This window comes from Malassezia globosa (assembly GCF_000181695.2).
Source record: "Malassezia globosa CBS 7966 chromosome Unknown mgl_sf_14.1, whole genome shotgun sequence".
Classification (NCBI taxonomy): domain Eukaryota; kingdom Fungi; phylum Basidiomycota; class Malasseziomycetes; order Malasseziales; family Malasseziaceae; genus Malassezia; species Malassezia globosa.
Genome location: NW_001849856.1, coordinates 69139 through 84171, shown reverse-complemented (window position 1 = coordinate 84171; position 15033 = coordinate 69139). Strand labels below are relative to the sequence as shown.

The 15033-nt window shown below is 50.4% G+C and overlaps 4 protein-coding genes across 4 annotated transcripts; 1 reads left to right on the top strand and 3 right to left on the bottom strand.

The window, feature by feature from the left end:
• Positions 1-71: 71 nt before the first annotated feature.
• On the top strand, positions 72-7961 carry MGL_4093 (uncharacterized protein; the record flags this gene model as incomplete). Its single annotated transcript, XM_001728706.1, has 1 exon — positions 72-7961. One exon carries the CDS (start codon positions 72-74, stop codon positions 7959-7961), a length of 7890 nt encoding a protein of 2629 aa, XP_001728758.1.
• Positions 7962-8983: 1022 nt separating this feature from the next.
• MGL_4092 (uncharacterized protein) lies at positions 8984-10300 on the bottom strand (the record flags this gene model as incomplete). Its single annotated transcript, XM_001728705.1, has 1 exon — positions 8984-10300. The coding sequence occupies one exon, from the start codon at positions 10298-10300 to the stop codon at positions 8984-8986; it is 1317 nt and encodes a 438-aa protein (XP_001728757.1).
• Positions 10301-10723: 423 nt separating this feature from the next.
• On the bottom strand, positions 10724-12772 carry MGL_4091 (uncharacterized protein; the record flags this gene model as incomplete). Its single annotated transcript, XM_001728704.1, has 4 exons — positions 10724-10873; positions 10922-11026; positions 11060-12685; positions 12725-12772. 4 exons carry the CDS (start codon positions 12770-12772, stop codon positions 10724-10726), a joined length of 1929 nt encoding a protein of 642 aa, XP_001728756.1.
• A 291-nt stretch (positions 12773-13063) lies between these two features.
• MGL_4090 (uncharacterized protein) lies at positions 13064-14953 on the bottom strand (the record flags this gene model as incomplete). Its single annotated transcript, XM_001728703.1, has 1 exon — positions 13064-14953. One exon carries the CDS (start codon positions 14951-14953, stop codon positions 13064-13066), a length of 1890 nt encoding a protein of 629 aa, XP_001728755.1.
• Between the last annotated feature and the right edge of the window lie 80 nt (positions 14954-15033).

The following is a 15033-nucleotide window of genomic DNA, read 5'->3' as shown; positions in this document are numbered from 1 at the left end:
CCGAGATCACGCGCGAGGTGCCGGGGCAGAGCGGCGTGTCGCAGCGGCATCTTTTGCCGCTCACGCTCGTGATGCTCGAGGCGATGGCACACTCGATCGACGGCGTCGACATGAAAGGCGACACACCGCATCTCGAGATCCTCCTGGCGATCGTGCGCCAATTCCTCGACGACTGTGAGCATGTGCCGGCAACGCGCACGCGTCTGGGCCACACCGTGATGCATGCCCTTGCGTCGTCATTCTGCTCGCGCTGCTACGAGCACCACTGGCACCGGCGGCTCGGTGGATGGATCGGCATCGACACACTCGTGCGGCGCGCGTCTCTCGGCGCGAACTGGGTCGCCGACCACCAGCTGGAGATTGTGCGTGCGCTGCTATATATGCTGAAGGACATGCCGAGTGATCCGCCGCGCGACATTGAGCGGATCAGTGCGACGCTGTACCATGTGCTGGAGCAGGCATACACAGGCAAGGCGCCGAAGCACGATGCGAACGAGACGACGAGTCGCGCAGCGAAAGTGTACAACGAGTCGTCGCCGCATCTGCGGTGGCTTGTGGGCATTCTGATCCCGGAGTTGTCGTCCGCGAATGAGATCGCTCGTGAGACGACGCAGCGGACGCTTGAGCTGCTTGCACGGCTGACGGAATGCAGTGTGACTGAGCTGCTGGAGCCGCAGCGAGACCGGCTGCTGCTGCCGATCTTTACGAAGCCGCTGCGTGCGCTGCCGTTCGGCATGCAGATCGGGCACATTGATGCCATCAGGTACACGCTGCAGCTGCCGCGGCCGCTGCCGGCGTTCAACGAAGAGCTGTTCCGCGTGCTGACAGAGGCCCTTGCTCTTGCTGATGCCGACGACCAGGCACTCGTGGGCCGCACGACGCTGTACAAGAATCTGCTCGCCATCACCAAGCTACGCGTCGTGGCAATCCAGCTGCTGGCCGCAGCGATGCAGTGCACCGAGTTCCAGACCCAGGAGCATGTGACGATGCGGATGCGCATCATCTCCGTGTACTTCAAGTGCCTGTACTCGCTGTCGGACGAGGTGGTCCAGGTCGCGTACCACTCACTCAAGGCGACACTTGCACAGCAGAACAAGCTACCGAAGGACCTGCTGCGCAGCGGGCTGCAGCCGATCCTGATGACACTTGCAGACCGCAACCGGCTCACGACAGCGGGACTCGATGGCCTCGCGCATCTGCTCCAGCTCCTGACGAACTACTTCAAGGTCGAGATTGGCGTCAAGCTTCTAGACCACTTGTCGGCGCTTGCTGAGCCCGCGATGCTGCGCCGAGCGGCTGCTGGCTCCCTTGACACGAATGAACAGCTCAAGACCCTAGCCGCGATCGTGCGTGTGTTCCATCTGCTGCCCGACACGGCGTACCAGTTCCTGCCGCGCCTGCTCATGTACGTGGCCGAGATCGAGTCGCACCTGCGCCGCAGTGGTCCGACGCCCTTCACTGACATGCTGACGCTCTTTCTCGACCACTTTGCGGAGCACACGATCCGCTACTTTTTCGAGAGCGACCAGCTGCAGAACCCACGGCTCTTACGTCTTTTGCGTCTCGCCCTGGCTTCGGACCACGGCGCCTCGCTTCGACGCCAGCTCGACGAGCGTGCCGACGTGTACATTCTGCCGCTCTTGTCAGATGCGTCGAAGACCACGCACATCCGCGTGGCTCTCCAGCTCATCGAGCCGCTCGTCGCGTACGGCACCCCCTCTTCATCGTCGTGGCTCCTAGTGCATCGCCCTGTACTGGATCGGCTCATTGCCCTATGGAACACGCCTGACATGCATGCACAACGGCGCGCCGAGGCCGACGTGCTCGCGACGCAGCCGCCCTTGACGCCTCTCTATCTGTCGCTTCTGCACTCGGCATTGCGCCACGAGCCGCTCGTCGACGTGCACATGTCCCTGCTAGACATGTACACGTACCACCAAGCACGTGACCTGTCCTCCCACACACGCTTCGTATACGAGTACGTGTGTGGAAGAGGCAGCGTAGAGACAAAGCGGGCACTCATGCAGCGTGTCGTGCATCTAATCGCAGACCCACATGCAGCATCTGTGCGCAAGACGTATGCGTTGCGGGTGCTGCTGAATCCCATGCTCGTATCGTCGTATGCAGCAGAGGAGGCGCCACTGTCCGTCGAGACGCAAGCATCAGCAGCGTCGAGCCAGAAGCCAGAGTGTGCACACACCATCGTGTCTGCTGCGAACCACGAGCCCCTACTGAACAAGGAGATGGTCCTGCTCGTGGTGAATCAAGTATGGCGCATCGTGCAGGGCCATGGTATGGCCATGTTCACTGACGATGAGCTGCGTGTGGAGCTGCTCCAGATGAGCACATTGATCCTTGAGCATGGAGCGGATGTGCTCGCGGCGGAGGGCACGTCCAAGCTCGATGCCATCAAGTTTGGGTGGTCGTTCCTCCCGCTCGAAGATGTCACTGTGAAGCATGCGGCGTACCTCTTTATCTCACGCTTCCTGCAAAAGTTCGAGAGCCCCATCAAGATCACTGGTCAGGTGTATGTGGGCCTGCTGCGTCTAACGCCCAGTGATGGCCGGGCCCTTGTACGTCGTGCGCTTGATACCCTGGTGCCAGCGCTTCCTGAGCGTGTGCCTAGCAAAGACGGGCAGACGCCCCTCTGGGTCAAGTGGACGAAGCGCACTCTTCTTGACGAAGGGCATAATGTACTGCAGCTCTGCTCTATTCTTCAGCTCCTTGTGCGGTACTCAGACCTGTTCTACGACAGCCGCGACTTGTTTGTGCCGCACATGGTCACGTCGCTCGCGAAGCTGGGCTTTGCGAGCAGCTCTACTGCTGAGTCGAAGAAGCTTGCCATTCAACTTATCGACCTGTTGATTAAATGGGATTTGCCAAGCTCCGCCGACACGGACGCGCAGGGTGGTGACGCCGAGTCCGTGTCTCGAAAGCGCATCAAGACCGGCACCGACACGTACGCAGACTCGTCAACGGCGACTCTAGCCTCTGCATCTCTGTCCGTGAGCTACTCGATGCCCTTGCACCTGCGTGACCTGGTCTTCCGCTTCCTTGTTCGATTCATCTCTTTGTCGATGGAATCTATCACAGCGAATGATGTCACGAAGCATGCGTTTTCTCTTCTGGAGCAGGTTCACCGGCTGCCTGCGTGGCACGGCGTGCAAGTTCGTCTCGCTCTGCTGCAGCGTGCACTGATTCACACGGACGTGTCGGAGCAGCACGTTGGGCCCATTGCCAATGCTCTCGCGACGCTCGATGTGATTTCTCGCGACCGCGACAAGGAGTGGCTTTTCAGCCACATGGCCCAGATGCAAAAACTACTGGAAAAGACGCTTGCAAGCGATCATCCTGTGCTTTTGGATGCGGCGCGCCCTGCCTTGGAACGTCTCTGCTCTGTGCTGCCGGCGGCGCCACCAGGTGAGGATGATGCACCACTCCCCGAGGATCTGGCTCAGCTTTGTACGAGTGTCGAAACGGCCGTTACCGAGGGACTTCGTTCCGGCACGAACCTAGCAAGTGCACTAACGCTCTTGTCCGCTTGGTCACATACGCATCCGACATGCATTGACCGGCATCAGCCCCTACTTATCAAGACACTCACCCGGCTCACGAAAGAGCATCTCGCAGCGCCTGCTGCAGGTGGCGAGAGCACGCTCAAGATGCTCATGGAAGTGCTCCAGCTTTTGAAAGCACGCATCTCCCATCTGGGCGACCAGCGGCGCTGGTTCCTCAGTGCTGTCGTGCAGCTTGTGGAAAAGTCGTCTAGTACAAAACTGTGCCATTTCTTGCTCTCGATGATGCGGGTGTGGATCCTCAAAGAGCCTGAGCCATTCCCAACGCTTAAGGAGAAGGCTGGGATTCTCGTCAAGATGTTGTGCTTTGAACATCGCGATTTACCTCTGTCGAAGGCATTCATGGACCTGATTCTCGGGATTTACAAGGATCCCGCGCTTGCGCGCACGGAGCTGACGGCACGGCTTGAGCCCGCGTTCCTCCTGGGCTGCTGCCATGCGGATGCTTCGTTGCGACGCGAGTTCATCGACTTGTTTGACGCGTCTCTCACTCGCTCCATGTCCGCCCGGCTTCTCTATCTGCTCGGTACACAGGGCTGGGAGTGCATTGCACAACGCTACTGGCTGCATCAGGTTCTCGACTTGCTTCTCGCGGCCATCGACACGTCGGGTCCTTTGGTCGGCGAGCCGTGTGATGGCGATAATCTGTTTGCCCAGATGATGAAGAGCGGAACGACACAGCCTTTTGTCAACGCGCTGCGCACGCTGCAGTATCTCGATGCGAATGCCGCCGACGCTCTCTGGCAGACTCTGTTTCCCGCCATTTGGCGAACGACTCAAAAGCGACACCAAACAGACCTGAATCATGCTCTCATTGGGTGCGTCACACATGAGTACATGCTTCGCCAGGCGCCTGCGAGACCCAACGTTGTGCAGTCGCTACTTGGCGGCGCGTTGGCATGCTCGCCGACGCTCGAGATACCACCCTATGTCCTCAGATATCTGGGCAAGACGTTCCAGGCTTGGTACGTCTCGATGGAGCAGCTGCAACACCAGCTGTTTTCCCTTCGCTCAGACGATGCGGTCCGAGAGTCAACGCAGGATGCTCTTGCCGAGGCATACGCAGAGCTGAGTGAGGCAGACTACTTCTATGGCTTGTGGCGTCGTCGGTGTATGTTCCCTGAGACCAATGCTGCCCTTGCGTACGAACAGAGCGGCAAGTTTGCCGAGGCACAAGTGTTGTATGAAGCGGCGCAGGTAAAGGGTCGTACGTCTGGTGTGCCGCTCACCGAATCTGAATACAACCTATGGGATGATCATTGGGTGCTTTCAGCTCTTGAACTGCAGCAATGGGATGTCTTGTCTGACCTAGCGAAGCTGGAAAACAACCAGGACCTTGCACTGGAATGTGCATGGCGCCTATCGGACTGGACAGCTGAACGAGAGTCGCTTGAGCGCTCACTCGAGAGCCTGCAGGTCATGAGTACCCCTCGGCGCAAGGTGTTTGAGGCGTACCTAGCGCTACTCAAGTCGCAAGCGGCTCCGGATAAGCCCTCCGATTTCGGCCGCATATGTGATGAAGCCATTCAGCTCACGCTGTACAAGTGGTTCACGCTGCCAGTGCATGTGTCACAGGCGCATGTGCCGCTGTTGCAGATCTTCCAGCAGTTTGTCGAGTTGCAGGAAGTTAGCACAGTGTTTGCCTCGCTGGCTCATACGAATGCCACAAATTTGAATCACCGGTCGGCTGAGCTCAAAACGCTCATGCAGACGTGGCGTGAACGGCTGCCAAATCTTTGGGACGACATCAATGCATGGAGTGACCTCGTCGCTTGGCGTCAGCATGTGTTTTCCAGCGTCAACAAAGCCTACCTGCCTTTGGTCTCACTCATTCAGCGAAACGAGGGCCCTGGTTCATCGACCAACTCGTATGCGTACCGCGGCTATCACGAGACGGCGTGGATCATTAATAGGTTTGCGCATGTCGCTCGGAAGCATGGGCTCGAGGACGTGTGCATCAGCTCTCTCACCAAAATTTACTTGCTGCCAAACATTGAGATCCAAGAGGCTTTCTTGAAGCTTCGTGAGCAGGCACGCTGTCACTACCACAATCCACATGAACTCACGCAAGGACTCAATGTCATCAACAATACGAATCTTATGTTCTTTGCAGCCGCGCAAAAGGCCGAGTTCTTCTCCCTCAAGGGCATGTTCCTGAACAAACTTGGAATGGGCGATGAGGCGAATCAAGCGTTTGCGACTGCCATCCAAATGGACTTGAACCTGCCCAAGTCTTGGACCGAGTGGGGTCGATACAATGACAGTTTGTTCCGCGAGAAGCCTGCAGCCATGCACTTTGCTGCCAATGCCATCAGCTGCTACCTGCAAGCAGCAGGTCTTTACAAAAATGCCAAAGCACGAAAAATTCTCGTGCGCGTGCTTTGGCTCCTAGACTGTGATGATGCTCAAGGCACTTTGTGGCAAGCCTGTGATAACTACAATGGAGAGACACCCATTTGGTATTGGATTACATTTATTCCTCAACTCATCCAGCTCCTCTCCCACAGGCAGTCAAAGTTTGCGCGGAAACTCCTTATGCAAATTGCCAAGTCCTTCCCGCAGTCACTGTATTACTACCTGCGCACAAGTAAGGAAGACTTTGCCTTGATGAAACGCAACTCGCTGTTGCTCGCACAACGTGCCTTACGCGCCCAGGGCAAAGAGCCCCAGCCACAGGCATCTCAGCCTGGTCTCGCGAAGGACGAGGTGAAGCCAAAGGAGGCAGACGAGAAAGACTCTACCAAAGACCCGTCCCGATATCCTGCTGACTACGTCGAAGAGATCCTGAATATCCTCAAGACGGCTTTCCCTTTGCTTGCGCTGACCATGGAGAATATGGCAGAACAGCTCCAGCAGCGCTTCAAGCCCAGCAACGACGAGGATATCTATCGCCTTACGAATGCTTTATTGAACGATGCGCTTCAGCAATATATCCACCGCGCGCCGCTTACGTCCGACAATGGCCAACTTCCTCAAACGTCGCAAATGAATGTCAAGCTGTTTGCCGAAAACTTGCCGCCCGGTCCATTGAAAGCAGCGTTTGAAGGCGACTTTGTTACAAGCAAGCCAAACTTACACGAATATGTCGCAAGGCTCCGACGTTGGCGCGATCGCTACGAAGAATCTCTAGACAAACGCCCTCGACTTCAGCACCTAGAACACTGCTCTCATTACTTGGTCGAGTTTCAGCACCAGAAGTTCGATGAAGTGGAAATCCCCGGTCAGTATCTCAAGCTACAAGACAATAATTCGAACTTTGTGCGTATCAACCGGTTCCTACCGGAATATGGACTCTTGCGCTCGAACGGAATGTGTAATAGACGAATTACCATTCTCAGCAACAAAGGCTCCCTTCATTCATTTGCAGTTCAATTACCCTCTGCCAGGTACTGCCGCCGGGAGGAGCGTATTTTCCAACTTTTGCGTCTTTTGAATACCGTCTTGGAACGGAAGATTCAAACCCGGAAACGCGGTTTAATCTTCAATGTGCCTACTGCAGTCCCTATTTCCCCACAGCTACGCTTGCTTACCTATGAAGAGTCCTTTATTAGTCTTCAGGATGTCTACGAGCGTCATTGCAAGCAAGCGGGTATCGGAAAGGACGATCCGATCGTGGCTTGGGTCGAGAAAATGCGAAGCACTTGGGATGGAGGCTCTCATCGACGGACCAATGTGGACTTTGCTAACCTACGCATGGAGCTTTTGGAAGAAATTAGCGTGAAGATGATTTCGGATAAAATCCTCACCAACTTTATCACCAAGACTATGGCGTCGCCATCTGATCTCTGGATCATGCGCAAGCAATTCACGCTGCAAATGGCTGCTGCTATGTTCCTTACCTACATTCTCTTTATCAGTGCCCGTTATCCAGGACGAATTCACCTTTGCCGTTCAAGCGGTGCAGTTATTATGTCTGATATGGTCCCTACATTCAGTCCGCAAGCTCCGCATTTCAAGTCTCCCGATCCTACACCTTTCCGATTGAGTCCCAATATTCAGCATTTTATCGGACCAATTGGCATTGAAGGCCTTGTTACCAGCTCTTTCATGGCTTTAGGTACTGCTTTAACCTCATCTGAACACGGATTAGAAGACTATTTGGGTATTTTCGTACATGACGAAGTCCGGTTCTGGTTCAGTGGAATGCAGCAGCATGCAAAAAATTTGGAACCCACTATTGATCTCGTGAAACAAAATGTGTTAGAAATTGTTAAACGTGCGCGTCTTATGTCTTGTCGATTCGGTCAAGATAAGGTACGTGACTTGCATTATTGCGTATGTCTAACGATTTGCGCAGACAACAATCACCCCAATGAACCAAGCCGTTTTAGACCTAATCAACTATGCAAGCCATCCGAGCAAGCTTGCCCTTCAGGTATGTACTAAAAAATGCGCCTTACTTACCACCTGAAGGATCCGACCTGGATGCCCTGGTTGTAGTGCTGAGTAGTGTTCATTAATTATCGATCTACCAACAATTTCAGCCCGTGGTAGAGGTCTGAAACGAACCCAAGCTTTGGTATTTGGCGGAGGACCTGGCACAGTGGTGGAGTTTATCATCGATCTTCCCATACTTCGAATGAATTTGCTCACCATCCAAGCTTTCGTGAGCGTAAATGCTGTCCATGACGGTTTCACCAGTACTATGTAGGCGACCGAAACTGTATAGTACAATAGACATAAACAAAGTGTAAATCCCGTCTCATCAACACTCGAGATACTCAAATGTAATAGGGAGAGCACATACAAATGGATATTATTTGGTGCTCTAAGACACGACGAACTCTCAAAATTGCAGGGCGGACTAAAGCTCAATAAGGCTGCAATAACTTAACACATCATTCCGGGTGAAGGATGAGAATCTAAACAGCTCGAATCAAAACAAGTGAACCTGTCTCCCGATGAAACTCAACACGTTAAGCAAGAGAAAAAACTCACGATCAGTAGCGTGAATCTTGTCGAACTGAAGAGAACAAGCACATACTTTACTAGCACGTGATACAAACAATGTAACATTCGATTTTCACTCAACCCAGAAATTGTTGAAATATAAATAATTGGTTTATCAATATTTAATTAAAGATGATCCCAGTAACAACTGTAAAATTCATTGTAATAAGATTTCAGAAACTTTAAATATTTAATCTACTTTTTATATTATATATGATAAACACAAATTCAATTCTACCATATTTTCAATAAATGTTAAAATATAAATCATATTTTTGAAAAACATTTTATTATTTGAATCTAATGTAATATTTATTTTATTCAAATATATGCATATTAGAATAATTTTGTGTTTTTAATACAGGACTAATATAATTAAATTCTTGAATTTTTTTCGAAATTGTAGATTATTGCCTGACGACTCTACTTTTACGAGTTCCCTAATATAATTTCCAAATCTAGTATGCCCTATATGGTTGAATGTTGAAGGGATCTAATTGTATTGGTTCGCTAACCAATACCGGATTTTGAATGGCCGTTTGTAGGTATCCCTCATATGACGCCGTGCTCTCTGATGAAGGTAACTTGACAGTATCCGCCATGCATTCATTGTTAAAATGATATGAATGATTCGGAAGAAAGAATTCTTTGGCGCTTTCGTCGCAAGAGTTTGAAGTTGCAAGCAAAGGCTGCTGCATGCCGTTAATTGTATCGTAGTTATTGAGGACAAAGGCATCAGTCAAACCCTGAGTACATGGTGTAGTTAGAGTGCTAGATGGAAGCGAGACTGCCGAGTCCAAGAAAGGCGAATAGTTTGGCTCAGTTGGTGTCGACATAGAGAATAGCGTTGTCTCTAGGTCAAGGTTTAAAGCTGCTGGTGGTCCTTTGCGTTCAGCCGAGGCATAACCTTGCACTCTACTCCATGCTTCAATGAATTGCATTGTTTGCACATCGTTATAATCATTGCACGGATTACTTGGATAAGACGTGGTAGTGTTGTTGCTGCTTGGTTCAAGCTGACTTGCATAATTCATTAAATTGGCTTCTTCAGAAACACCAAGTGAATGTTTATTCGGTGTTGTACTTTCTGCTGGAGTAGAGAAAAGGTTATTTAAGTTTAGCATATCTCCAGGAACAGTAGCATCGTGAGATCCGTTTTGGAGAGGTGCCACACCCGTTGAATCTGCCTGCAGTGTCGGACTCACGATGGGCGAGCATACAAACTCAGAGGACAAGGGGCTTAGCTTTTCATAGTTGCACGCTTTCTTACGAGGGTGAGCGTGCAAGCCAAGCAACTTGCAACATCGATTGCGGCATTGCAGAGCGCGCCGGTTGTTAAAATGAGTTGATATGACTTGCCAGCAAGAACCATGCTTATGAAACAGGCTTACTAGTAGCTCGTCTTCTTCGTTAGTCCAAGAAGTTTTGTTAATAGCTGGGTCAATAACTTCGCGCCACCGCTTGCTACACTGATCACCCGAGCGCTGCCCGACATATTCGGCAATCCTTGCCCAATCATTGGACATAATTGCTACAGCTTCTCGGAGACGATCATCCTCCTCCTTCATCCAAGATCCTTTCTTGAGGCGGTCATTTAATCCATTGACCCAGCGTTTACGACAGGCCTTCGCCGATCGGCCGGGTACGCTAGCGGCAATTTCTGTCCAACGGGTTTCTCGGCAATCTTTAAGATTGTTCATAGCCATTTTCAACATGCCATCTTCTTCTGGTGTCCATTTGCGACGGTCAACCGGATTTTCGTACGGTTGAGACATGATGAAGGTGAGAATCAGCTTGCCCCTAAGCCTGCTGATTACAACTAGAGAGTTGGAACCTTATCTCGATTCGGAAGTTATTGCGCTATATCGAGGAAGATGGAGATTTCTTCCGCTACTGCAAGATCGGACCAATTAAAATCGATTACTTAAAATTACCTTCACACACGTGCGTAGCAAGACCTGGTTAAACTGACATAATTTTCCACAAATCCCGTGGCTTGTCGGAATTTTGTTCGGGCGTCCGTGGAATGAAATTGGTTGTTGGACTTTCGGGTGCAGGCACTCTATTTGATCTTAGCTCAGACCCGTTCCAAATACCCTCTTGACGCTCGCCAATCACATCTGGCACAAGTTTATAAATCGTTCAACTGTGTGTATGATTCACTTCCTCGTGGTTCTATGAATTGGGGTATGCTGACCTCATTCTCCGAACGCATACTTGGCTTTGGAGCGAAGCCATGGGCCGTAGCGAAACAGAATGAACGGAATCGGAAAAAGGAGTACCGCAATAAAAGCAAGCAAACACGTGGCCCATTGCGGATTTAGTCTGTTATACATTTGCGTGGCAAACTAAGACGGTTAGTCATGGTTGAACGGACAGGTTAGGGGCACACGTACTAGCGGGAAACCGAACCCGAACGCGGACCGAACAATAGTGTTAGCAGAGAGAGCGCATGCTGTTTGCGCTCGATACGCATCAGCTATATATGTCATCAACGCAAACTGCTTGTGTTAGTATCCCGGAGCAGTACTTACAAATATAAAAAACATAGCAATGCCATAAACTGTGCTGGCTGCAATTGTTGACCAGATGGAGACAGAACTATAAGAGGTCCAAGCGAACCAGAACAAAGAAATAACGAGCAAAGGTGCACCGTACAGAGCAACCATTAAACGTTGTTCAGGCGGGAGGATCCCTTGCGGGTGATTCTTCATTGAGGTAACGTAGCGTCTGTTCTCAACAAGTGAGTAAAAAGAGCCGCCCATAATGCAGCCTGTGAAGAAACCCATAAATGTGAGACCAATCTGTAGTTCGTTTAATCCATGGTATACACCGAAAACAATTGGGAAAGCCTCGAAGAAAAGATAAAGAACACCATAAACAAATGACATGTACATAGTCATTGCCTGAAGCATTGGTTCATATATAAACATAAGAATAGGTAATAGAATCCAACGCGTAAGAATTTCTCGAATCTCAATAGTACGCAACTCAACAGGTGCTTTGTATCGGTCATCACCGGTTTTTTTCCTGAGTCGTCTAGCTTTTTTCTTCAAATTGATTCCAGGATTCGTTTCCCGAAGAGTGAGAAATGATAGCAAGGTTAGAAAACCAGTCAATATCGTACAAGCCCAGTAGCCCCAGCGCCATGAGGCTTTTTCAACAGCGATATACCCACCGATGAGTGGACCGCAAGATGGGCCTGCCATTGGTGACATAGAGAACAGGCACATGCCAAGACCTAACAGTTCTTTGGGCCAGATATTAGCCATGGCACCGCCTCCGACTACCAGAGGACATGATCCAAAAGCACCAGCCAGGAATCGGAAAATTATTAGACCACCAATGTTAGGTGAAAGTGCACATGCCATGTTAAAAATTGTTGATCCGGCAGTGGAAAGGATAAAAGGCCATCGGACACCGAACAGTTCAGAGTAAGGTGCCCATATGAGCGGCCCGAGACAATAGCCAGCCACGAAAATAAAAGAGGACAATTTAACAACCTCTTCTGATACCTGAAAGTGTTCAGAGATGCCCTCGATGAGCATTGATGGAAGTGAAGATGTCATAGAAGACGCAATTGCAAGTGCACCGACGAGCAAAGTGATATAACAACGAGTTAAATAAGACCATGTTGTTCCTAATTCTTGGTCGTCGCCGTCCCACTCGACAATGATGATGTCGGATTTAATCTCTTCCTCTCCGCCATAATTAATTGAATGTGGAATACGAGCTCCTGTTTCGAGGGTTGTGGCACCTTGTCCCATAACAACATCACTGTTATCAGTAGTCGGATCGTCATTAAAGCTACTGTAAGAGAGGCGGCGGGGACCGGTCGCATTGGAATCTTGAAAATTCACAGAAGCTCTCCTCCCTCGAGCTGTTCTAGAAGTCAGGGGCTTCAGACTGCTTCGACTAGGTGCACTGGTCAGAGTGTTCCAGGCCTGCCCAGCCGAAGCGGCTGACCGAGCTGGCATGCTCGGAGCGCGGCTTGATTCATGATCCTTTTCAAAAGCCACAGACGTGTTTTGGTAGTTATGAGTTGCTTGCTCAAAGATTGAAGAGACAGGGGCATATTCTACATGTCTCGGCGATGTATCTTCAGCTAGCTTAGCGGCTTCGCTCGGTGGAATGGAAATAGGGATCACTTCAGGCTCATCCTGCTTCAAGTAAGTCCGTGGACAATAGTTAACACGTACGTTTGACACTGTGTGAGAATTTTGAGTTGGTGAAAGCGGTTCTGCCATATCAAGAACCTTCTTTCACGCAACTTAAGGTTTAAGAACTTGGTAAGTCAGTGAGAGGTGTTATACTAACAAGATGGCGCAAAATACCTGTTTATGGATCTTCGCACATATATATATTCCATGCACCAAAATTGCTACAACCAATCTTGCTTTGTCAAATGAACCCACAAAATTTTAGGAAGATGCAGCGATAGCGATCCTCCACACGTTTGTGCGTTGGTCGTCGGGGCAAAATCCGAAATGAGACTTGTATCTTATTGCCTAAGATCGAAGATCTATGTAACTGGTCGATCATGACTGAGAACCTGGCAATCGGAAATCTTGAGCATATGAAAAGTACCATTGCATGAGACGAAGCATAGCTGGTCGAGGCTTCATGGAAACAAGTGTGTTGGAAACTTTTCCAAGACCCTCCACCTTTATAAGTTGGAAAAGATGTTTTCCGACTGTGCCTGGAAACACATTATCACCGTACCAGCGGTGGTTATACGCAGTCAGATGCATGGCCATAGAGAGTGCCTTCTCAACGTTGCATATCTTAGTGAAGTACTCCAACAGATGCGTATAGGCTTTGGGGCTATTTTTGGTCAGGATACATTGCACAAATGCATCATGTGCCTCTTCCGGATGATGAAGTCGCAATGCCAGCTCACCCAGGATCTCCCAATCGGAGCCTGGACGCTCGTACGGAAGAGACTGAGCATCGTAATGCGCCTGCTCGGCGCGCCAAATCGTAAATATGCGTAGGTCTTCATAAAGAACCATAAACAAGTTATCAAGCCAACGTTCACACAGTCGCTTGTCAGTAAAGGAAAGCCAATGCCCCTCTTTGGACTTGTCTAACGTTCCACTGGACGTATCGTGTTGAGTTGTATTATTGGACTTCGACGAAGGCTTTGTGCTCTGGTTTCGATACTCCTCCTCCATTACAAACACTTCTGATCGATACCTCAGCAGTTCGTCCCAGCCGAGCTTACTGACAAGTTTGGTTAAAATCGCATAGGCGCAAGCAAAAGTACCACGCAATGCAGGTGCAGGCAAACGCATTAGGGCGGGATCGGTCTCGATATTTCCAAGTTGACTTTCATCCAATATCTTGCTTTGAAGGGCCAAAGGAGGGATAGGGAAGTGTGTGCGTGCGGCCGGAGGGATGCGATGAAGATCATATTCGTTGTAAGTAAACATAGGGCAGGAATTCAGTGTGAGCAATGCTTCTGCCCAATTTTCGGCTTCAATGTGGCATTCAGCAAGCTTTGCCCACGTTACAAACTCACTCGGTGCACAGCAGACAGCCTGTTTCGCCAATTCAACCGCCCAGATCAACTGGCCTTTGGATCGTAAAAAGTCGGTTTCAACATGCAACACAACATAACTGTGAGGATTTTGCTGGAGCGACTTATGCATAATCTGTACAGCCTTGATTTCTTCATTCATTCCAAGATATGCTTTTGCCACAAGAGCAGCAACTTCGTGTTCCCGAGCCCAGAGCTTTTCAAAAAGATTTACTGCTTGTTCATACCGCGACAACTCGCCGAAGTACTTGAAAATGCCTACCGAGAGATGGTTGTTTACAATAGTCGCCACCTGAATTTCAGGCTCACTCCCAAGTTGCCATCCCTTAAAAAATAGATTCTCCGCAGCCATAAGGAAACGCACTTCGTGATCAGGTGTCGGTATTGGATCAATTTTCCTGTAGCCCAACAACGAATAGTTTGGATCGTCCGCATATAAGATAGCGCGCAAGACACCAGATAGATATGTCTCCTGCCAAATCTCTGGCGTTGCTTCGCCGCGTTCACCGCGAACATTGACCGTGTATGCTTGTACACTTCCAGGAATACAAACCTCGACACGTAGGTCTACACGCGAGAAAGCATTGAAGCAGCAATATACGCCTCCCTTGAGCTTAAAAGTAGACTTGCTACCAATCCAAGCTGTGCTATGCTCCAACTCGTAGGACAGGCTCGTAATGTACGTGGCAAGTGTCGCAGATGATGATGCATCCACACCAGACACGAGGTGATACGAGCCTAGGTCTTTGCGTCCGTTTGACTTGAGCACATGACACAGATCTGGTGGTCCAAGCTCGCGGAAAGAGACAAGCGACTCTGTCCGTGATCTGAGGCTTTCCGTAAGTTCCGTTTCAAAGAACTCCGGCAGCGTAGCAAACGTATCACCCATGCTGTCCAACGTCCTGAAGTCGTTTCGTCGTTCGCACGGTATAGTATAAACTTTCTATCCACATGGACACCACGTGGGTG